The 25284-nt window shown below is 43.2% G+C and overlaps 1 protein-coding gene and 1 pseudogene across 2 annotated transcripts in view; both read left to right on the top strand.

The window, feature by feature from the left end:
- LOC148366673 (UDP-glucuronosyltransferase 2C1 pseudogene) overlaps positions 1-25284 on the top strand; it is a 457271-nt pseudogene that overhangs the window by 214950 nt on the left and 217037 nt on the right. The gene's annotated exons all lie outside the window — the stretch shown is intronic.
- The window catches only part of hcn4 (hyperpolarization activated cyclic nucleotide-gated potassium channel 4), a 198923-nt gene that overhangs the window by 97444 nt on the left and 76195 nt on the right, over positions 1-25284 (top strand). The window contains exons 3-4 of the mRNA XM_088333476.1: positions 4154-4315; positions 21342-21560. Coding sequence (XP_088189602.1) covers positions 4154-4315; positions 21342-21560 — 381 coding nt within the window. The remainder of the gene's footprint in view (positions 1-4153; positions 4316-21341; positions 21561-25284) is intronic.

The raw sequence follows: 25284 nt of genomic DNA, 5'->3' as shown, positions 1-25284 counted from the left end.
CTCCCCTATGACGCTTCTCAGAACATTAGTATGCCCAGTCTTGCCAATCCCCTTTTGTCAGTCCATCTGCGAACCTCAGTGGACTCTAGGCAAGCTTTTTCGACCCTGACTCCCACCTGTTTTTGCTCCCGTCTGTTTCCGGGCTTCGACCTGTTTTGTGATCCTGTCCACGTCTACTCTCTTCTCCTGGCTTTCGACTTGTTACTGATCGCAGCCACGTTTTTTGCTCTCCTGTCCCGGCTACTGACTTTTTCCGTCCCCGACACCGCCATCGCTCGCCACGGAAGTCCCACTTCCGCGTTCAGAGAGACTTGCTTCCCACGCCTAGCAAACTCCGGATCGTGGGCGCAGCCCTTCCCATTTTCTTTTAATAAAACTTGTGAGAAACGTTACACAAGTGTGTCCTGTCTCTGTTCTAGTCTTGACATTTTCTTACCAGTTATCAACATTTTTGGAGGTTTTAAAATGGAAAACATAACAATTACAGCCTCAATGACTCTAAAATCAAGATGTCTATTTCAGTTTGGCCTTGTAAAAATGTTTTAGCTGTTTTTCAGTTTTATGCCTACATTAGTGCAGATGACAAGGGAACTTTTCTAAACTCATGTCATGTTTACCGATGTGATGCACATGTGCCCGCTCCTTTGGCGCCAACTGCCTCGGACTGTGATTGGCTCCCTGTCCCTATTTAAACCCACTCCTATATATCACCTGTTGTCGGTCGGTCTGCAAACTTCAGTGTACTCTAGGCAAGCTTTTCAACCCTGACTCCCACCTGTTTTTGCTTCCGTCTGTTTCCCGGCTTCGACCCGTTTTTCTATCTTCCCGATACCGCCATCGTTCGCCACGGAAGTCCCACTTCCGCGTTCAGAGCGACCTGCTTCCCGCTTCCAGCGATCACCGGATTGTGGGTGCAACCCCTTCCCTTTCTTCGAATAAAACTTTTGAGAAACGTCACGCAAGTGGGTCCTGTCTCCGTTCTGGTCTTGACAGTATATACTGACAGCACATAGAAATGAACTTGTGAATACTGTAACCAACATTCAAATATTACTGATATATGATAGCACTTTCGGCAGCACGGCGGCGCAGTGGTTAGCGCGTGTGCGGCACAGTTCTGAGGTCGTGGGAACCTCCTGCGTGGGTTCAAATCCAGCTACCGGCCTTACTGTGCGGAGTTTGTATGTTCTCCCCGTGCTTGTGTGGGTTTCCTTCGGGCACTCCGGTTTCCTCCCACATTCCAAAGAAATGCATGTTAGGTTTATTGGCTGGTCAAAATTGTCCCTAGGTGTGACTGAGCGAGTGAGTTGTCTGTCCTGGTGTGCCCTGCGATTGGCTGGCAACCAGTTTAGGGTGTCCCCTGCCCACTGCCCGGAGATGGCTGGGATGGGCTCCAGCTCCCCCGCGACCCTAATAAGGATAAGCGGTACAGCTAATGAGATGAGATGAGATAGCACTTTCCACAGCCAATACACAACTCAGAGTGGTGATGGTTATCCATACATTTTACCTGAAAAGTAACTCATACATTATTCCTATAAATACCAATATCATGAATTTGATGCAAACCAAAGATAGTATGTGTCAGGACCAGAACAGAAAAAGGACCCACTCGCGTAACGTTTCCACAAGTTTTATTGAAGGAAGAGAAAGGGTTGCGCTCACGATCCAGCAATTGCTGGATGTGGAAAGCAGGTCGCTCTGAACGCGAAAGTGGCACTTCCGTGGCGAGCGTTGGCCGTGTCGGGAACGGAAAAACAGGTCAGTAGCCGGGACAAGAGAGCAAAAAACGTTGAGATTAGCGACGAGTCGAAAGCCAGGAGAGGAGAGTAGACGTGGTCGGAATCAAAAACGGATTGTAAGGGGCGGCTGTGGCTCAGGAGGTATAGCGCTCGTCTTGGGATCAAGAGATCGCAGTTCGAATCCTCCGTGTTACATGTCGAAGTGTCCTTGGGTAAGACACTGAACCCCTTATAGCCCCAATAAGCAGGTTAGCGCCTTACATGGCTGCACGGCCGCTATTGGGAAATGTGAAGCACTCTGTAAAGCGCTTTGGGAAGTCTTGACTTGAAAAGCACTATGTATTTCATTTCATCGTAATTCGGGACGGGAGAGCAGACGTGGTCGAGATCAAAACAGATCGTAGCGAGAGACAAACAGGAGAAAAAAACGGGACAGGCGAAAAAGCTTGCCATGTATAAACAGAGATTCGCAGACGAACCGACAAAAGGGGACTGACAGGACAGAGTTTAAATACTAACAACGAGCCAATCCGTCAACAAGCTGCAGCTGGCGCCACACGGGCCGGGCCAATTGGGCGCCATGGCAACCGTGACAGTATGAAAATGTGGTGGTACCAACAGTGATGTACGGCTCCGAGGCATGGGGTGTGAGAGTAAATCAGTGTAATGGGTAAAATTTCTTAGATGTTTGCGAAGTATGTGTGGAGTGACATGACTGAAAGGGTTAAAGAATGAGGTAGTGAGGAGAAGCATGAGTGAGGTCAGAGAGCCTTCTGAGAGGGTTGGTGAAAATGTTCTGAAATGGTTTGGACCAATGTTCCCTGTAATTTTCCACGGGACTGAGCGTTCACACAAAGTCAGTGAGCAACGCTTAAAACAACAGTGAGCAACCATAATCCGAAGTGTGGCAAGATAATTAATTATCAAACATGTCCAAAACTTGACATCAAGTTACATTTTGCTGAGTTTCCGGCAATGCAAAATTATTTTTCTCTTTTGAATGTATTGACTCATGTATTATTGCAAAGGTTGTAAGGCCTACAAACGTCGTTTGTTTTTACAATTCTTTCAAAAGATATCCATTTCTTTTTATTTCCTGATATATTTTGTCGCATAATTTTAACATTTTGGGGGGCTTTATTAGTCGGTTGTAAGATACAGAACTGTACTTAATCCCATTTTTTAGAGGAAGTACAATGTTGGCAACAAGATTCACTTGATATCATTGGAAATGATTTGAATGCAACACAAACTTTTTCTTCTTTTTTCCGTGTTTTTTTTCCACTTTTTTTTAAATTCCTTTAAAAAAATGTTATTGTGTTTATTTTTTCCAAGCTGTTACTTTTTTCTTTTTGTTCTCTATTTACTTTTTCCTACATTACTATCTTTTCTTTTTTTTCTGGCTTTTTTCTAAATGTTTCCTTCTTTTTTCTTTCTTTTGTTTCTTTTTTTTCTCAGCTTTTCACTACCTTTTCATTTTGGTATTTTTTTCTATTTTGTTCTATTCCCCCCTTCCTTTAAGTCATTTTGTGCATCATTTTACAGCATGGCGGCGCAGTGGTTAGCGCTTGTGCGGCACAGTTCATGTCATGGGAACCTGTCGTGGGTTCAAATCCAGCTCCAGACTTCCTGTGCGGAGTTTGTATGTTCTCCCCGTGCTTGCGTGGGTTTCCTCCGGGCACTCCGGTTTCCTCCCACGTTCCAAAAACATGCATTTCAGGTGAATTGGCCGGCCCAAATTGTCCCTAGGTGTGAATGAGCGAATGAGTTGTCTGTCCCTGTGTGCCCTGCGATTGGCTGGCAACCAGTTCAGGGTGTCCCCTGCCCACTGCCCGGAGATGGCTGGGATGGGCTCCAGCCCCCCCGCGACCCTTATGAGGATAAGCGGTATGGCTAATGAGATGAGATGAGATTTTACATAATATTTGGTCATGTTGGGATGAAAGAAGCAAAAACAACCTGAAGAGCTATTTAGGACCCGAAAGAGCCGGTTCCTTTTAGTGAGCCGAGCCGAAGAAGCCGGTTCTCGACAAACTTCTAACTTTACTCAACTTCGTTCTACTTCATGCACTGTAACTTTGACTTAAGTCGCTTCTTGATTAGTAATTTTGAGCCCTCATTTTTGTGCACTGGCCAGATTTTCTTGTGCGCTGAGAATGTGCGAGCAGTGCACAATTGCGCTCGCGCGCAGCTCAGAGGGAACACTGGTTTGGATATATGAAAAGAATGGATGATTGATTCAATATTATGATAGCTAGATAAATAGATAATTGGTCCTCCGCAGTGAAACAAGCCAGCTTCTCAAATTACAGAAAAACATCCTTGCTTTCAACAACGCTACCCCATTTTGTTTAAAGTATCTCCTGACTCTTAAACATTTCAGAAATGTAATTAGCGTCCTCGTCCCGCAGATCTTCCACATGACCTACGACCTGGCGAGCGCCATGGTGAGGATCGTCAACCTGATCGGAATGATGCTGCTTCTCTGCCATTGGGACGGCTGTCTGCAGTTCCTGGTGCCCATGTTGCAGGACTTCCCCGCTGACTGCTGGGTGTCTAAAAATAAGATGGTGGTAAGTGTCTCCGTTCCCCGTCCGAACCCCTCCTCACCGGATGCAATCAGATGATGCTCCGACTTATCTTGTCCATCCGCCTCCCCTAATTACTTCGCTAAATCCTTTGGCATCCTGGGAGATGTTGTCTTGCGTATCTGCACTCTCAAAGCCTAAATTAAATATTACTGTATTTATCGGCTAAATGTGGACGTATGCAATCCATTTAGTGATTGCTCTGCAAAGTCAAGGACTTCATTGCTTTTGCATTTACCCGACTATAAGGCGCACCGAAAAACAAAAATTAGAATACAAACCCAAAATTTTACTTGTTCCTAATTTATTTGCCTTTCCCTAAAAGTGGACAGAACTTTATTCATGGATTTATGTCTCTTTTAGCAAGCACTGTGATTAATGTCACGGTTGCCATGGCGCCCAATTGGCCCCGCCTGTGTGGCCCCAGCTGCGGCTCATTGACAGATTGGCTTTCCGTCTTTTTAAGCTCAGTGCTCTCATTTTTCCTTTGTCAGTCGGTCTGTGAACCTCAGTGTAAATTAGGCAAGCCTTTTTCGACCCTGACTCCCACCTGTCCTGTTTTTGCTCCCGTCTGTCTTTGGCTACGATCTGTTTTGATCCTGACCACGTCTGCACTCCCGTCCCAGCAAAGTCAAGGAGTTCATTACTTTTGCATTTACCGTTTTTTCCAGACTATAAGGGGCACCTAAAAACAAAAAATTAGAATACAAACCCAAAATGTTTACTTGATCCGAATTTATTTGCCTTTCCTTAAAAGTGGACAGAGCTTTATTCATGGATTTATGTCTCTTTGTCCAAGCACTGTGCTTAATGTCACGGTTGCCATGGCGCCCAATTGGCCCCACCCGTGTGGCACCAGCTGCGGCTCATTGAGCAGTGGCTCAGGAGGTAGAGCGCTCTTCTTGGGATCAATAGATCGCAGTTCGAATCCCGGCTCCTCCGTGTTACATGTTGAAGTGTCCTTGGGTAAAACACTGAACCCTTAATACCCCCAATAAGCAGGTTAGCGCCTTACATGGCTGCACGGCCGCTATTGGGAAATGTGAAGAACAATGTAAAGCGCTTTGGGAAGACTTGAAAAGCGCTATATAAATGCAGATCATTTCATTTCATTTTATTGACAGATTGGCTTTCCGTCTTTTTAAGCTCTATGCTCTCATTTTTCCTTTGTCAGTCCGTCTGCGATCCTCAGTGTATACTAGGCAAGCTTTATTCGACCCTGACTCCCACCTGTCTTGTTTTTGCTCCCGTCTGTCTCCAGCTACGATCTGTTTTGATCCTGATCACGTCTGTGCTCCCGTTCCGGCTTACGACCTATTTTTTTCCCTGACTACGTCTACTCTCCCGTTCTGGCTTACGACTCGTTTCTGACCCCGACCACGCCTTGATCTCCCAGTCCCGGCTACTGACCACTTTTTTACCAGCAGAGCCAGTTCGTCGGTCTTAGTAAGCGGGCACACGGTCCAAACAGGTCGTAGCCGGAGACAAACGGGAGCAAAAGGGACAGGTGGGAGTCAGGGTCTCTTCTCAAAATTTTACTTCATTTACTTCATGTTGAGGTTTTGAGTTTTTCCTTGCCCACATGTAGGTTTTAGATCAGGGGATGATGTAATAATAGTCTTAAATTACCCCGTTACTTCAAGCCAAGTCAAGTCAAGTCAAATTTATTTATATAGCCCTTAATCACAAACATGTCTCAAAGGACTGCACAGGATTACAATGACACCATCCCCTGATCTTAAACCAACATGCGGGCAAGGAACAACTCAAAACCTCAGCGTGAGGAAAAAGAACCTTGAGAAGGGACCTCACAAATGGTATCCCCCTTCCAGGATGACCAGGGTGAATTACATTTAGCATTACAGTACACAAACATAGTAAACACTAGGTAACATGTTGAGAATTTGTCCGGAAAGTGCATGACAGGCGCGACGCCCCCAGCCTGTAAACTAGTCCAGAAAGTCTATGATGGCCACGACGCAGTTTCCCATCTCTGCCAGCTGGTCCATGCAGGCGTTCACATGCTTCAGGTCATACTTAATGGTGTTATTTAAAATGACGTTATTCCCACCACTGGTGATCAGTGAATCAAAAGCCCCTACCCTCCATCTTGAGGGGCGCATCCCAATCGATCCAATGTATATTTAACTTTTATGGAATGCTGCTGAGGAGAGTGCTGCCCTAACAGATGGCTTATCAATACATGCGTGGAGGTCAGCATCAATAAGGCACCACCGGTTCGATTTCATGTTAGTTATCATGCGCAAAAAAAAAAAAAAAAAAAAAAAGGTGATTGTGCTTTCTGGAATAAAGGGGACACGGATTGAAAAGACTTATTGGTTTCGACCCAAAGAGCACCCTCTTAAAAGTGATTGCATTTGGTGTTCAAAGCAGCCTTTGTGCAACAACTGCAAAGGGATGGTTTCATTACCTCAGCCAAGGCGGTCACGTTTGCATTTTTTGTGTTTTCCTGTAGAATTTGATACACAGTGGAACCTCGGTTTTCGAACGCCTCTCAGTTCGAACAATTCGGAGTCCGGACAAAAATTTCGAGAAATTCTTACTTCGCTGTTCGGTCAAAAAATCGGAGTTCGAACGCCGGTAATGCGTGAGTGCGTACGCTAGGGTGCGATGCTGAGTGTTTTAGCCCCTTATTATGCCTCCGAAGAAAGTCAGTGCAAGCAGCAAAGTTGCTACAGGTGAAAATGAAAAGTAGTGCGTACAACTACTCCACCTGCGCCTTCTGCTGACCACCACAAAGGTAAGAAATCCTATTCATAATTATTTTCTTTATCCTTTTTTTTATTTTTTACACATTTATGTTAGCGTAATCTTTCGTACGGAAGATTACGATGACGCGAACGTACGATTAGCCAGGGTTAGCTTTATGTTTATGTTAAACATTCAAGGTCAACATTTAGGGTGTTGGAACGGAGCCCAACTTTCAGGGTGTTGGAACAGAGCCCCCTTTCCAATAAACAGCTCACCACTTGTTGTGGAGACCCGGGTGCTAAATGACTTGTAAACGACCTGATTTTTTTATTTTTACACGTTCACGTTAGCGTCATCTTTCGTACGGAAGATTACGATAACGCGAACGTACGATTAGCCCGGGTTAGCTTCATGTTTACGTTAAACACTCAGGGTAAACATTCAGGGTGTTGGAACGGATTAAAACGATTTGCATTATTTTTAATGGGAAAAATGATTTCGGTGATCGAACAAATCGGTTTTCGAACAGGGTTCTGGAACGGATTATGGTCGAGCACCGAGGTTCCACTGTATCTACATTTTGGGGCATTGGGACTTGACTATGAGCTTCGTGCTTTGAAAACTTTGCAAGTAGTCAGCATTTTCTTCCTTTAGTCATTGTCACACGGCTTTGAATGACGTTTTCCAAAAATTGTATTCCTTTTGAATACTGTTGTACCATCCATGGAGGGCTGTATAAAAATATTCAATGTGCAATAAGAAAATAAAATCTCCTCCTTTTCCCTCATCCAACAACCCGGAGTGCCAAATACACAAACACACACAATGTTTAAAATAAAAAAGGAAAAAGATAAATTAAAAAAATAGAAAAAAATAAAATAAACAAAATTTAAAAAATATGTAAATAAAATAAAGAAAATACATAAAATAAATTAAATAAAATAAATAAAACAAATAAAATAAATAAAATAAATAAAATAAATAAAATAAATAAAAATATTACAATAAATACAATGGATTTTAAAAATACAATAAATAAGATACATAAAATAAATACATTAAATAAAATAAATTAGATAAAATCATGGCATTGCTCTATTTCTAACTTATCATTCTAGTAAAATGAAAGTACTTATAATAACCAAACCAAGAGCAATTATATTTGAATTTTGTTTTAGACTTTGTTGATTAAAATCAAAACATTCCTTTCCAAATGAGCAAAATGATCTATGAATACATCTTTTCTTTTTCTTTAGACAACAAAGATTTTATTAGAGTTGGAAGATGAGATTCCGCTCAAAGATGGTGGAATACTTTTATCATCAAACAAAAGCAAAAAAGATGCACGATGAAATATATATGATTATGCAAATAGAAGGTAACCTACTTTTTGTGAAGGAACCTTAAAGAGACAGTGTGTATTATTTAGCCCCTCCTAGTGGCAAAAAAAAAACCCTTCCTCCATCAAAAAAAGCAATATTAATTTGAATAATAAGCTAAATTACACTGACAATCATATAAACTTGCATCTTTTAAATTCTTGTAGGTCAGGAAATAGCGTGAACCTCCCCTAGAATTCACTTCAAAGTCGGTGTTTATTGTCATATGCTCAGTAAAAAAACAACGATTACCTGCACAATGAAATTCTTACTTGCTGTCCACACAGTTGCCAGCATAATAAATCTAAGAAACTATATACATGTATACGTAAAGGAATATTACGAATATCAAAAAGATAAAAATACATGATTAACCCAAGATGAGTTAGGGCAATAAGAAAATGAAGATACAATACAGTATAAAGTGACTGTAGTGCAAGAATATTCCAAGTAGGGGGCCGGTCACACAGACATTTGCGGCAGAAATTTCTGGCCGTGAAGCAGATGCTGTTGGGCGCTGTTGGACGTTTTGAGACCGCCATATAGACGAGATACAGCAGTGCTTTACTCGCGGTCGGAAATTCACACGTGGTTGGCCGCGCGCAAAACTTTTGAGCTGCTCAAAAGTTTGAGCACGCGTAAACCGCGTGCCGCACACGTGGTCAACACGAGGTAATGACGCGGAAATGACGCGGAACGACGTGCTCTGGCCGCGGCCAGGGCGTGGTTACACATGGGTAGGACGGGAAATTTCAGCGGGTCATCGTGGGTGGAGCATGATAATAGCATGTTCTGCGCCTGTATCGCGGTGTTATTACGTGAAATTAGCGTGTTCCGCGTGTGACAGTCAAACGCCTTTCTCCGCGTATATACAGCGCGATTTGCCGAGCACACGTCAGTTGTGCTCGAGACGTCAAGGGGGTGAACATGGATCCCCGTCAGCGTAGTGACCTCGTCTTAATCCATTTTTATTTCTTGACATTTCTTTTCAAGATAATAAAATAAAAATGATGCCATAGCTTGAAATCTTGATCTTCACGGGACTGTGTCTTGAGCGGTTATGATTTCTACAGCCCGGTGTTATCCGAGAAATGCATCCCTGCCGAGATTTGCATCCCCTCGCTACTACAACCACTTTTACCTTGTTTTATCTCACTTTTAGGGAATGTAATGGCAAACATATAATCAAAACCACTTCATCTTGCATTAGTTGGGAATGTAATACAACTTAAACCATTCCGTCTTTGTTTTTGTTGTGAACGTAATCGAACGGTAAATCCTCCCCCCCTCGCGTGAACGCGCATTCTGCTGCGCTTCCAACAAAAGCGATCGTATTCTATATAAAACGCTTATTAAAACAATAAAGCGAGCTAATTATAACAATTGGGAGATCCTAGTCTATATAACGCGTTTATTTAAACAATAAAGTGCGATCGTATTCTACAAAATGCGATCGCAGCAGAATGCGCGTTCACGCGAGGGGGTGGGGGGGTGAATGTGTTGCGTAGGAGTCGGATTTGGGCACAACACCGGCTCGGGAGCTTTTATACCCGTGGTCCACACCGAGAAAATGACGCAGAAATGACGCGATGAGGAAGCGGAGCAGTCACCGGCGTCTGTTTTGCGGGCATACCACCGATGAACAGCGGGTTGGCCAATTTTGCGCATTTTCCATCGCGGGCAACCACGGGCAAAAAAAAAACGCAAAATTTTAGCCGTGATTCAGCCGCAAACGGCTGTGTGACCGGCCCCTAAGGTCCAGTTTAAAGTGTCTCTAGTGTGCTGAACATGTCCGTGGTGTATTGTTCGATCAGCAGCCGTTTAAGAGTCTGATGGCAGAAGGGTAAAAAGAGTTCTTTCGACGGGTTGTCTTGCGTTTGGGTGGGTAGGGTCCTTAATGATAACGGTATATGCTCTGCAGATAGGGCAGTGGAGTCCTAGTAATAGTGAGGGGGAATGTAACATATGATAAGTATATATGCATCTGGTGAAGGTCCTGGGATGACGTTGTTGCAAGAAGTCACAAGCTGATATGCTTAGGGAGCCGGAGCGGACGACCTTCACGAGATATCTTAACTGTATTTGAGAACACTATCAAGACCAATGTTGAACGTCTGGAACTTTGAACGTGTCCCGAATGCAATAAAGCGAGTTCCCTTTTTGCCATATCTTCTCTCTGCCTATTTTTGGGGGCGACGCCCAACGACGCTCTCTTCAAAATAAGTGGCGCCCAGTGGAGCCACCCGGAGCTACCGGGACCGGAGCTATCCGGAGCTAACCGGCTTCAGCGCTGTTAGACAGAAACACGAAGCCTGCGGGAAGTGGAGGGGAGGTGGACTCGCTAACACGAGGGGGTGTCTCCCTGGGCACAAAGATTTCCATCAGCCACAGGGACGTCGAACTTTTGGGCTAGCGTGTGACGTCATCCACTGCGTTCTGGTTAAACCACAACAAGCAACCCGAGGGCATCCTGTTAATCTGTTAATAAACAACAAGGGAAACTGCTGGAAGTGTGAATTTCCCTACGGGGATGAATAAAGTATCCAACTATCCATCTAGACATCTATTTCCAATTATGACAGACTGGGACCAGATCAGGCCCGCTAAGGGATTGAATTCGGCCCGCGAGACAACACCCAGAGAAGCGCAAGAGAAAAACAAGCTGCAGGTTGAAATATGTCAAGTTGATGTTGCCAAAGCCAGGTGCCTCGAACAAAGACACTGTACTTGTATTACTTTCTCTCTCTGTCTCTCTCTCTCTGTCTCTCTTTCTCTCTCTCTCTCTCTTTTTTTACACCCCTTTTCTCCCATTCTCTGTCTCTTTCACTCTCTGCGTCTCTCTTTTTCTCTTCTTTTGTTGCTCTTTGTTTCTTTCTATCTCTGTGTCTTTTTAACTTATTTTGCTCTAATTTCCTTTTTTAATTTTCTCTCTTTTCTCTTTTCTCACCGTCTTTCTATTTCTCTTTGGATTTCTTTCTTCCTCTCCCTTTCTTTTTCCCCTCTCTCACGACTTTTTATCTCTTTTCCTCTCTCTCTTCTTCTTTCTTTGTCCCGCCCTCTCTCCTTTTCCCTCCCTCTTTCTGTTATTTCTTTATCTCTCCTTTTCTTTCTCTTTAATCTAGTTCGGGCCCCGACAGAATGTTTTTTCTATGGTGTGGCCCCCGAGTTAAAATGAGTTTGACACCCCTGCTTTAGTTGATGTCCCAGTCAGCGACCGAGCTCGTTAGCATTTAACGCTAACAAAAGTAGCTGAATAATTGACGCAATGCAAAGGAAGGACGCGTGCAAACATTAGGACCCGAGCCCACTCAGAGCGAAATATCCGGCTCACAGTCACTTGTGCGTGCTCGAACAGATGTCACATGAGTAGTTACATCGCTCAAGGTATGATGGATTTGGTTCATCACGCCTCGGTGCCTCGCTGACATGCCGAGCGCTCCGTACGCATCGCTTTCCATCACCGCAAACGACAGATGTTGCACACCCCTGTCCCTTGAGATGTTTCACTCTTTAGCTAAATTTAGCCGACGATAATACGTACCTGTCTGCATTGGAGATTTTATGGGTGGAACTTTAGGCCCGCAACTAACGACTATTCTGATAGTGGGCAAGTCACCTGCCATTGAAACAATTAGTCAAATATTTGGATAATCATTGTTTTTTTGTTAAACTTAGCATGGAGTTGATTTATTAAGTGTAAAATGATAAAAAACACAAGAACAACCGGTACAATGAAAAATAGATATGTACTGAACATAATGCAGATTCGCAGTAAAGCCATTTTGTCGCAGTGCTAGGTCAGCAGAGACATAAATCCATAGATAAACCTCTGTCCACTTTTTTTAGGGACAAGGAAATAAGTCTCATCTCATCTCATTAGCCGTACCGCTTATCCTCATTAGGGTCGCGGGGGGGCTGGAGCCCATCCCAGCCATCTCCGGGCAGTGGGCAGGGGACACCCTGAACTGGTTGCCAGCCAATCGCAGGGCACACAGGGACAGACAACTCATTCGCTCATTCACACCTAGGGACAATTTGGACCGGCCAATTCACCTGAAATGCATGTTTTTGGAACGTGGGAGGAAACCGGAGTGCCCGGAGGAAACCCACGCAAGCACGGGGAGAACATACAAACTCCGCACAGGAAATAAGTAATAAATTAAAATCAATTACATTTTTCATCACTGTAAATTAAGAACTGGCTCATTAGCAACAGTAGAACAGTTCACGGTTCACGGATACCTTTACCGCATGTTTAAGTTTAAAAGATAGATAAAGATAGATTGATACTTTATTCATCCCCGTCGGGAAATTCATAGATACCAGCAGTTTCTTTGTGTAGATTATTAACAAATTAACAGAATGGCCTCGAGGCGTGCTGTGTTTGTAGTTTAGCAACAGCGGAGTGGATGACGTCACACGCTAGGCCAAAAGTTCAACATCCCTGCAGCAGATTGAAATCTTTGTGCCCAGGGTTACACCACCTCGTGTCCACGTAGATAGCGAGTCTGCCTCCTCTCCGCTTCCCGCAGGCTTTTGTGTCTCTGTCTGCTCTAACAGCGCTGAAGCTGGGTAGCTCCACGTTAGCGTCCGGGATGCTAGACGTGAGCCACATTCCTGTAAAACACAGCAAACTGCACTCCCTCTACGCTTTGATGTTTTTCACCAGTACAGCCAGTTTGTTGGTCTTATTTGGTAGAGAGTGCATTTCCCATGATTACGGACGGCACCGTGGGCTTATATCGCCGCTAGCCGCTTAGCCTTCAACTTAGCTCCGGCTCTGCAGCCACGATATAAAATGATAAAACCGAGCATTTCTTTACGATATACAGTAAGCACAAGTGCACAGAACTCACTGGAGAGCAAAAACGTGGTCAAGATTAAAAAAAACGGGTCGAAGCCGGTAAACAGACGGGGGCAAAACCAGGTGGGAGTAAGAGTCGTAAAAGCTTGCCTAGAGTACAATGAGGTTCGCAGACGGACTGACAACAGGTGACAGAAAGGAGTGGGTTTAAATAGGGACAGGGAACCAATCAGAATCCGAGGCAGTTGGCGCCAAAGGAGCTGGCACAGGTGATTCACATCAGTAATCATGACAGAGCAACTCATTAGAGAAACCTCTCTGTTGAAAAATATGCGTATGGCAACAATAGTCGACAATGGAAATCATTGTCTACTATCCTTATAATCGATATTCATCAACAATGTCGACCAACCGTTGCAGCCCTATTGAACTAGCGTTCAAGGACTGAGACTACCGGCCAACCTAGTTAGAAAAATGAAAAATTGGAGTCACTCGAAGTTAACATCCACTCTTTGACTTTCAGACACATTCTGATCGCACTATTTGTTTTGTAATTAATTACAGAAATCAAACAAACTGAAGTGCGACCGCGGAAGATGAATCGTGCCGGCCGTTGGATGCGTCCCATCGGGATTATTGAGCGTTACCTAAGGGCCGAACTGTCAGATGATATCATGCGATCCGTTGGTCATCATTAGGATGCGCCCCGTAAAGCAAGGTTTATAATCAGCTCACTTATGTTGCAGATATGGCTGCGGGGTGAGCCATTATTTGCCTGTTTGCCATGAGAAATGTGGGGCAAAGCTTTTCTTTTTTTGCAAATAGTGGTTAAGTGTAATAATATCATTCTATCTATCCATCTATCTATCTATCTATCTATCTATCTATCTATCTATCTATCTATCTGTCTATCTATCTGTCTATCTATCCATCTATCTATCTATCTATCTATCTATCTATCTATCTATCTATCTATCTATCTATCTATCTATCTATCTGTCTATCTATCTATCTATCTATCTATCTATCTATCTATCTATCTATCTATCTATCTATCTATCTATCTATCTATCTATCTATCTATCTATCTATCTAGACATCTATCTATCTAGACATCTATCTAGACATCTATCTATCTATCTATCTATCTATCTATCTATCTATCTATCTATCTATCTATCTATCTATCTATCTATCTATCTATCTGTCTATCTATCTATCTATCTATCTATCTATCTATCTATCTATCTATCTATCTATCTATCTATCTATCTATCTATCTATCTATCTATCTATCTATCTAGACATCTAGACATCTAGACATCTAGACATCTAGACATCTAGACATCTATCTATCTAGACATCTATCTATCTAGACATCTATCTATCTATCTATCTATCTAGACATCTATCTATCTACCTTGGTCATATCCCTCAAGAGGGGTGACCGACAGCAAGACAAACACATACAATAACAAATAAAATAAAAAAGGGGGAAAAAATGGCAAAAAACATGCGCATTTTTGGACCATGGCCAACCCAAATGCCCAAATACCCAAACAAGTTAGACACCTCGGCACCCAAGTTGGTCATGCTTTCGTCCCTCCAGATGAAACGGGACACAGAGAAAGCGGCCATGTCACTTGGGTCAGGGTGACAGACACACCAAATGCTGTCTAATTGCAGAGGAATAGTCCTAGGGTAATAACAACAAAAAAATAACGAATAATGGAATACATTTCAGTCCACAGGCTTACCTCTATGACTGTTACGCCGCTGCTGGCTTCCTGATTGGTTCCCCGTCCTACTTAAGCTCAGTCCTTTCTCTCGCCATCAGTGAACCTCTGTTTCTACAAGGCAAGCATTTTGACTCTGACTCCCGACGGTCCCGCTTTTTTCACCCGTTTTCCACCTGTCTGTTCCAGATTTCCCCGTTTGTCTATTGATTGACCATGAACCGACCTGTTTTTTGACCCAGACTACGTTTTGATCACCAATCCCGGCTTACGACTCGTTTTTTGATCCCGACCACATTTTGATCTCCCGTCTTGGCTATCGACCTGTTTTTCCGTCTATGACACTACGATCTCCCGCTCCGGAAGATCCACTTCCGCATTCGGAATGCGATTATGTGAGCAGCTTGCTTCTTGGGTCCAGCGAGCACCGGATTGAAAGCTACAAGCTACATACGAACACACACTCGCACGCAAAATTGGGATTTTTAACGATGTTTAGGTATTATTATTTATTTATATGGTACATTTTTTATTCGATTCGTATTCATTAATGTATACTGTACCTTTATTTCTGCAAATGTCAGGATTACTCTTCTATTAAGTGTTTTTTTGTTTTGTTTTGTTTTTGTTTTTTTGGGTAATGTCAAACCAGTCACAGTGTTTTTTGGGACAGCTGCTCCATTCTTGTATAATCTTTTTAGTTATCGTAGATTTGTCAAGCGAGATGTTAGCATGCGCCGGAGATCTTTGCAAGCCTTTAGCCGGATTTTCTTGATCTCATTGAGCATTCTGCTCCACGCTCTTGCTCAACATTCTCCATTTGAAGACAATGTGTGACACCATCAATTGATGGTCATTGGACTGATGTAGAGATACTCTTGTGATCCTTTTCCAGTTTCTTTCATTTTCACTTTAAATCAGCCGAGAACAGAAAACTCGAGACTGATGTCAGTTTTTATCAATACCTCAAGTCTCGCCGCATTGATTGGATTCTTTTCAGGGTAAAGCTGGGAGTCTGATTTGGTCTCAAAGAAGTCATTAAAAAACATCTACATATGTTCCAAATACTACACTATAGGTTTGGACAATATGACTTTAACGTGACTGTGATTTCTAGAAGCTGAAAGAAGCTCGGTGTCACAAACCAGGAACGGAAACGGGACCCAATAGCTTTCGTTTTACTCAGGTTTATTCAGAAGGAGGAAAGAGCTTGCACCCACAATCCGGGGATCAGACCGCTGGGAACGCGGAAATGGCACTTCCGTGTTGAACGAAGGCAATGTCAAGAGCGAGAAAAAGCAGGTCAATGGCCGGGACGGAGGAGCAAAAGCGTAGACAGGTTCAGAAAAGAGGTTGGCAACGGGAATCGGATGGAAAACAGGGCAGGATAGAGTCATAAGTCAAAAAAGCTTGCGTGTAGCGAAGGTTCGCAGACGATCTGACGAATGTTGACAGGAAGGCGGGGGTTTAAAAAGAGTACAACAGCCAATCCGGGTCCGCGGCTGTTGGCGCCAACGGAGCAGACTCAGGTGCCCCGCATCAGTAATTATGACACTGAGTTTCATTTCAGAAAGCCACATTTGGTATCCACGTGCAAGTCGCGGCAGTCATGCTAAGTTAACAAGGCTTCCAGGGTTGAACAAAATATGATGTTTTTACTCCAAAAGTAACTATTTAGTTAAAAATGACCCGGTATACTCACATGTATATGCAATTGTGGTGGAAACCTCTGTCATTGTTTTTTTTGGGGCAATGCCAATGTGTCCTTTACAGGCAGTGGCACTCTTTGTCCCTGATCAGTCCTGGGTCCACTGGAAGATCTTCTGATCCCAGCTGAAAACCGATGTTATTAAAACATAAGCCTTAAAGACCAAAGATGAAGGTCTTCTAAGAAAATGGTTGAAATGTTTTAACAAAATTATTGATCTCACAATGTTCAGCAATACACTGAGCACTCACAATGGCTGTTTTGTAATCAACCTACCAGGTAGAGCTGAGGTTACTTCAGACTCAGAGGGAACATTTGTAATGATTACTGATGTGGTGCTTCACTCATTTGGTGCCAACTGCCTCGGACTCTGATTGGCTCCCTGTCACTATTCAAACCCACGTCTATCAGTCACCTGTTGTCAGTCCGTCTGCGAAACTCAGTTTACTCTCGGCAAGCTTTTTTCGACCCTGACTCCCACCTGTTTTTGTTCCCGTCTGTTTCCCGACCTCGACCCGTTTTTTTTTTTTTTATCCTGACCATGTCTACTCTCCTCTCCGTACCCGACACCTCCATCGCTCGCCACGGAAGTCCCACTTCCGTGTTCAGAGCGACCTACTTCCCGCGCCCAGCAATCCCTTTCTTCAAATAAAACTTTTGAGAAACGTCTCGCAAGTGGGTCCTGTCTCCGTTCTGGTCCTGACAACATTGGGCAAAGTGGTTGAGGCATAGGATGGAGATGAACCTAAGAGTAAAATCAGCAACAAAAGTAAGCTATGTTGGATGTCATATTAAATATATGACAAATATGACACATGACAATACAACATATTAAGCTAATTCTAAATTAGTAGATCCCAATGACATAATTAAACTAAAAATTATACAATTTAATTTATTTGGTCCAATCTGGTCTAGTTGCCTTGGCTGGAATTGAGTATGTTGACTGCTTCTCAGTTGTGTCACTGTGTCCTCTAAACTACTGGGGAAGTTTCACAAAACTTCTGAGCATAATGGGTAGTTGATGTATTTGTTTGAATAACAAAATTCTGCAGCAAACAATCAGCTACCAACGGACACATCAGAAATAGAAGCTCGATATTTCACAAGTCAGTAACCCAGAACTGAAGAACAATGCAAATTGAAAAATACTCCCACGGATGTTTACACTAAATGATCGCTGATTCGCTCATTTCAGTGTCGATCAAAAAGTGATTTAACTTCAGGTAGATCATCGAATCGTCATACAGAAGCCAAGCACCCTCTGCCCATAGAACCTCGAGACACTAAGGGTCCGATAGGCTGGACAAGCCTGTATATTTATCCACTGACTCGCCCCGTTTCGCTCATAACAACCCTCTCTGAACTACGTGGCCGCACTGTGAAACTGCAAAATTTAATGAAAATCAAGCCGTGTAGTACCAAGCTGATTTTTAATAAGTTCTAAAAAACATATCTTTGATAGTATGCTCTTGGGGGTCCAATAGCGGTTGCGAGGCCAGAAGCAATGAAAGGATTGCACACACGATCCGGTGATCGCTGGTTGCGGGAAGCAGGTCGCTCTGAACACGAAAGTGGCACTTCAATGGCAGTGTCGGGAAGGGAAAAAAGGGGTCAGTAGCCGGGACAGGAGTGCAAAAAATGTGGTCGGGAACAGCAACTAGTCGAAAGCCAGGAGAGGAGAGTAGACGTGGTCGAGATCGAAAAACGGGTCGAAGCCGAGAAACAGATGGGAGCAAAACAGGAGTGAGTCAGGGTTGCAAAGCTTGCCTAGAGTAATCTGAGGTTCGCAGACGGGCTGACAACAAGTGACAGAAAGGAGTGGGTTTAAATAGGGACAGGGAGCCAATCAGACTCCAGGGCCCTTGGCGCCAAACAAGCGGGCACAGGTGCTTCGCATCAGTAATCATGACATTTATAAATCCCGATTTGTGTGTGCGGGGGTCTGTGTTTGTATATGATTTAAAGGCGCCGAACAGGCCGAACCAATTTCCGTAAAAATGTACACAATTCTATTTTCGGCCTATGCGAGTGTTCCGTGGTACGGTACCCCTAATTAATAACAACAAAATCGATAAGCATTTTCGTTTGGGCTGCTTTTGCTGGTTCTCTTCTGACCTCTGGTGGCCAAGTTGGGTACTGCAGCTGCTGACCATCCCAAGTAGCCGAATCAATTCTATCAGCCTGGCAACGCAAGTCCATTTTGCACTTTCTTTATAACTGCTTTATGGACAAATACAGACAGTTGCAAATGGTTCCCAAACAATTCTCTTGAGGCTGTCCTTGCAATCAGCAAGTCACACTGCCATTGCATGTGACCCCTTCTGGACAAACTTCTGGCCTTTCTTTTACAGTAACTGCCCCCATAATTGCACTGGGTCATCACTTCCCACCTCACCGAGGGTGGCGCTAATACAATAGCTATCTCTTTGGCTTCTTTCTACCGCAGGAAATTAGTTTGAAAGCAATTTGAGCACGTCAAGCCCCAGGAGAGACTCCTATTGATTGTCCATGAACTACCACAAAGATCTAAGTAAAGCAAAAAATTAGGAAGCGTGGGGGACATTTATCGCCAAATGAGAAAACCCGGTGTCTTTTGTAAATGGCTGACCTACTTTTCTGCCATGCTCGCGAGCCTCTCCCATGCGTGTCACGCTATATTTGCTAGTGCTTGGGTATAAAAGGCTATCTGAGAAGTAAATCATACTTTCTGTCTCATATAGCTTCATACTCTCACGCATGCACAACTATACTATCGTACAGAGCGTCATACCCATGTACAAACACGACTTTATTCTCTCATACATACTACTAAACGCTCATACGCATGCTAATTCACTCACACATACCACTTTACTCTTTTACACTCTTTACTCCAGTCTTTTACAAATAATACTATACTCTCATAAACACACTACTATGCTGTCGCAGACATACTATTACACTCTCATACATACAACTATTGTCGGGACCAGAACGAAGACTTGCGTGTGTTTCTCTTAGTTTTATTAGGAAGAAGGGAAAGGGTAGAATACAGGAGCCGTAGATCGTTGATCGTGGGGAGCAGGTTACTCAGACGCGGAAGAGGTATTTCTGTGGCGAGAACGGGGAAAAACAGATCAATGGCCGGGACGGGGGGAGCAAAAACGTAGTCAAGTTCGGAAAAGGGGTCTGAGCCGGGAATCAAACAGGAATCGGGACAGGAGAGAGTCAGGGTCGAAAAGGCTTGCCTGGCGTGAGCTGAGGTTTGCAGACAGACTGACAACGGGTGACAGGAAGACGGGGGTTGAAAAAGAGACAAGCAGCCAATCAGCGTCCGAGGCAGTTGGCGCCAAAGGAGCAGACTCAGGCGCCTCGCGTCAGTAATCATGACAACTATACTTGGAGCAACTCCACTTTAACGCCGAACTGTACAGCATCAAAACAAAGATCATTATCGATCACCATGGTTTCCAAAAGTAACCAAAGTAAAACGAAACAGAGAGGTGAAGTGATCATTTAATATTGTGAAAAATCCTTACAGTAATAGCAGTTTTAATGGTGTGTGAGAAATAATTCGTAGTGTGAGGATATTAGTGGTTCTGTGGGATTATAGTAGCGTGTGTGAGAGTATATAATAGTGTGTGAGAAAGTCTACATGTTGCTCCAGAGCTGCAGATTGCAGACCCCTGAACAAGGCAGACATGCTTGTTGTTACCTGAAGTCAATGGTGCTACTATGTTGCGGTCGGGAGCCTTCGCTCTGAAAACGCTGGTCTACTAGTGATCCCAAGAGCCAAGAACAGATCCGCAGGTTCAAGAACGTTGTGCTGTGGAATGCTCTTCCCCCTGAGATTGGATCTGCAACCTCAGTGGAAATGTTTAAATCCAAGCTTAAAACACACTTCTAATCTATAGCATATGAACAACCTATAATTTATGTTTACAATATCTGTGTATTATTTGCCCTCATGTAGGTTTTAGATCAGGGGATGGTGTCATAATAGTCTGGTTTGCAATAATCTGTGGTCTGTGCAGCCCTTTGAGACTCTTTGTGAGTAAGGGCTGTACAAATAAACATGACTTGTCTTGACTTAACTAACTGTTAATGTTACTGTGATCTAAATCACACGCTGAATACAAACTTCAGGTTGAAAAAAGCAATATTATTTATTTAATTTAAAGACTGTTTAAAACAATTATTAGAATAAACACACATGACTCAATGGACCACAGCAATAAGCCGGTTTTTGCGTTAGTTAACCCTGACCCTAACCCTTCTGGGTAGGTTACCTGTCAGATATTTAATGACACATGTACAGTATGTGTATGAGAATATAATAGTATGTTTGAGAAAATATAGTAGTGTGTTCGCATGGGTGTGACTTTGTTTGAGAGTATAGTTGCACATTTGTGTGAGTATGATGTTATATTTCAGAGCAAGTGTGATTTACTTCTCAAACGGGCTTTTGTTTGCGAAGCCGGGTCTAAAATGTCGGCTCGGCGTGTTTGCATATTGAGACGTCGCGCTGTGCAAGCTGGCTCAAGTGGACATCTGCCATTGCTTCTTCTGAGGAGCTGCTCGGGCGAGCTGTCGTAACATCCCGCTGACATTTCCACGAGCCGTCGAGCGGATTAGCAAGATGGCGGCCTTCATCTTCTGTTTGTTTTTCTCGTTTTTTTTTTCTCACCAGAACGATACGTGGGGACAGCAGTACTCCTACGCTCTTTTCAAAGCCATGAGCCACATGCTGTGCATCGGGTATGGCATGTACCCCCCTGTGGGCATGACCGACGTGTGGCTGACCATCCTCAGCATGATCGTGGGCGCTACTTGCTACGCCATGTTCGTGGGCCACGCCACCGCCCTCATCCAATCGCTGGACTCGTCGCGTCGGCAGTATCAGGAGAAGGTAAGTCAACTGTTAACTTGATACTTGTGGTCATCAGGTAAGAACTACAAAGAGGACCTAAGCAAGGGGGCTGGTGTTATCTGCTGGGACATGGTACACAAGGCTCAAAGACAAAGGTTCACCACAGATTCATGGTTCACAGATCCCTTGACCACCAGGGTTGTCAGGGCACCACTTTGTGTAGTATGTCTTGGGTAATCTCTGTTGTTTGTGATCGTTACTTTTAAGGCAGGAATTGATGCAAATCTGTAATTGTGAGGGACGGCCAAACTATGAAAAATACTGTGACCTATGGTCCAGAAAATACAGTAAACAATGTATTGCTTGTCGTCTTCACAAGACAAGAAACTTATCACTTTTAAATAGAAACAGTCAATGGTGGTTCTAACAGTTAATTTTACTGTGATCTCTATCATTCTCTTACTTACGGACTTCAGGTTGAATAAAGAGATCTTCTTTAGTTAATTTATAGGCTGTTAAAAACATTGATTACAATAAACACACATGACTCAATGGACAACAGCAATAAGCTTGGCTTTTGCGTTTGTTAATTCTAACCCTTCTGGGTAGAAACATCTACCAGTCAAAATTATTTAAATTATGCAAATTTAGCTTCTATTTTTTAAAAATAATCTAAAGAAACAGAAGGAAATTATATGTTTTTAAATGTTTTTGAGATGAAGTGTTTGAGAAGTATGTTAGGAGTGACAAGATTGGATAGATTGAGAAATGAAATTGTGAGAGACCGAACTGGAGTAGTAGTGGAACTGAGCAAGCGTGTGGATAAGAGAGTACTCGGTTGGTTTAGACACATGGAGAGGATGGATGAAGAGCGAATGTTGAAGAGGATCTACAGAGCAGAAGTAAATGGAGGGAGACCAAGAAGAAGGCCATGATTCATGTGGATGGATGGTGTTATGAGTGCACTGCAGGAAAGAGGTCTACATATAATGGAAACCAGAGCTCTAATTGGTGATAGGAATGAGTGGAGAGGTGTTGGGAAAGAATAGTGGGATGTTTGGACGGGTTCTAAAGGATGGGCAGGGCACTTGTATGATGCGGCAGGGGTAAACCAGTGAAAGCTGTCGGGCCATGCTGTTGAACAGGAGAGTGTGTTGTGTCAACCTGACCCGAGTGACACGGCTGCTTTTTTGTGTGTCTCGTTTCATCTGGAGGGACGAAAGCATGACCAAGAGGTGCCTAAATTGTTTGGGTTGACCATGGTCTAAAAATGTTTGAGTGTGGATTTTTTTGTGCTATTTTTTTCCCTTTTTTATTTTCCTTGTTATTGCATGTGTTTGTCTTGCTGTCGGTCACCCCTCTTGAGGGATATGACCAAGATAGATAGATAGATAGATAGATAGATAGATAGATAGATAGATAGATAGATAGATAGATAGATAGATAGATAGATAGATAGATAGATAGATAGATAGATAGATAGATTATCCTTTTCAAAAAGTCTAAAGAAACAGAACTACTCTCCCCTCTGACCCACACTAAAACACTCAGATTTTAACTCGCTTTCAAAAAGCACCTACATAAAGTCCATAAAATGGGGCAAAGTAAAAAGTGGAATAGAGAGTTGCTAGAGTCCACTTGTGTGCTGAGGCAATCAAGTCAAGCACCGTTGAGGCAATCAGGATGTAAAACGTTTTTACTATAATACTCCAAGTCTCAGCAATCCCATCCAACCAAAACATAGAAGAACTATTTTTGTTCCACTTTTGTTTACTACGTTTACAAATCTTTTGTATTGGTGTCAAGCCGTATTGCCTTATGTGTCCAATATAATACCAAAAATAATAAATGTAAGAATCACAAAGGAAAACTATTAACAATTTTAATAATGTGTCTATCTCATGTGAATAGCAGAGCCTATGTCAATAGCTGTCAATGGCTGGTTTAATTGGCTTTTGTCCTTGGATTTTCTATAGAATTTTCTTATGGTTCTTATGAAATCTATATATAATAAATTATATTAAAGATTGTTAAACAATTAATTGTGTCGCAGGTTAAACATTAGTTGTTTGTAAAATGCATGTAATAGTTTTGCAATCACATGTGTTTTTTTTTAATATAAACAGTATATTATGTCACGGTTGCCCTGGCGCCCAATTGGCCCCGCCAATGTGGTGCCAGCTGCGGCTCGTTGAAGGATTGGATTTCTGTCTATTTAAGCTCAGTGCTTTGACTCTTCCTTTGTCAGTCCGTCAAATCCAGCTACCAACCTTCCTGTGCGGAGTTTGCATGTTCTCCCTGTGCTTGCGTGGGTTTCCCCCTGGCACTCCGGTTTCCTCCCACATTCCAAAAAACATGCATGTCAGGTTCATTGGCCGGTCCAAATTGTCCCAAGGTGTGAATGAGCGGGCAAATTGTCTGTCCCTGTGTGCCCTGCGACTGGCTGGCAACCAGTTCAGGGTGTCCACTGCCCACTGTCCGGAGATGGCTCGGATGGGCTCCAGCACCCCCGCCACCCTACTGAGGATAAGCGGTGCAGATAATGGATGGATGGATGGACTGCTTTGCTAAGCAGACATGATCATTCATTCCCTTTGAGAGAGCGCATGCTGCGAGGAACCCCAGCATTCCCACTTCAGATGGTGGGAGCGGTGGGAGGAAAGCCCCGACAGCTGGCACATTGAAACTGCCTTTCACAGGCGCCCGGCGTGGGCGATAATGAGTCGAGCTGCTCGCCTGCCACATTTCCTGCCGTCTGTGGCGCACGGGAGACAAGAGAATGGGGGGTGACCTCCGTCGGATGTTGCACTTGCTTCTATTAGAAGACGAGGGAAAAGGCTTATATGATGTAAGAACTTCCAGGTAGCTTAGAGTAGACGTGTTAAACGTTTCACCTTCACACCCATGCTGACTATCGTCGCTAATGCGGAGGATCAGAAAGGAGCCATGGCAAAACCCAACTTGATATCTGTTGGGATCTGAGGTAGTAATTCTAATCCATACCTGTCAACCTGTACGATTTTACCGTACAAAGTACGTTTATGATGCATTTTAAAACGTGTACGACATACAAGAAAATCTCTACGTAAAAACGCAAATTTGTCATTCATTATTAAGACTATTTCGTAGCCCTATTTACACAAATAAAATACATATATATTGTTAAAATCTAATCATTACACCAATAGCAGATTTTACTCACGTCCTCCATGTGATGTTGATAAGAAGGGAAAGAGACCGCCCCCGGGGGGGCGTGGTTTATTTCACGTCAGTGAAAACATTAAACACATGAACACGACTTCAAAATAAAAGAATATAAGATTGATAAACGTACAAGAGATGCAATTAGACTGATTATTGAAACGTTATTTCATGTGTGTGTGTGTGTGTGTGTGTGTGAAAAATTGTTTTTATATTTTGGAATATAAAAACAAGTTATATTCAGACAGTGAATTCTGAGAAATATTACAACCAAAACGACCAACCTATCACAATGATGGGTACCATCCGGTATACACCGACTATCACGAAACAGCAAATCAATCAAATCAAACAAGTTCGCCGCGGAAGCCTCTATCTCGGTATCGTTTTTTTCTCGTTGCAAACGAAGCGAGCGGTTTGTTGTAGTGAAAGGAAGTCCGTCTCTTTTTAGAGAACTGGCTTTTTCGGCTCAACTCAGTACAGAGAGCCGGCTCTCAAACAGCTCACTTGCTTTGATGCATTATATTACGAATTATATTGTATAAAGAAATTAAGAAAAAAA

The sequence above is a fragment of the Urocampus carinirostris genome, chromosome 4 (assembly GCF_059441175.1).
Source record: "Urocampus carinirostris isolate Australia breed hairy pipefish chromosome 4, RoL_Ucar_1.0, whole genome shotgun sequence".
NCBI lineage: Eukaryota > Metazoa > Chordata > Actinopteri > Syngnathiformes > Syngnathidae > Urocampus > Urocampus carinirostris.
This window is presented reverse-complemented; position numbering and strand designations above follow the sequence as displayed.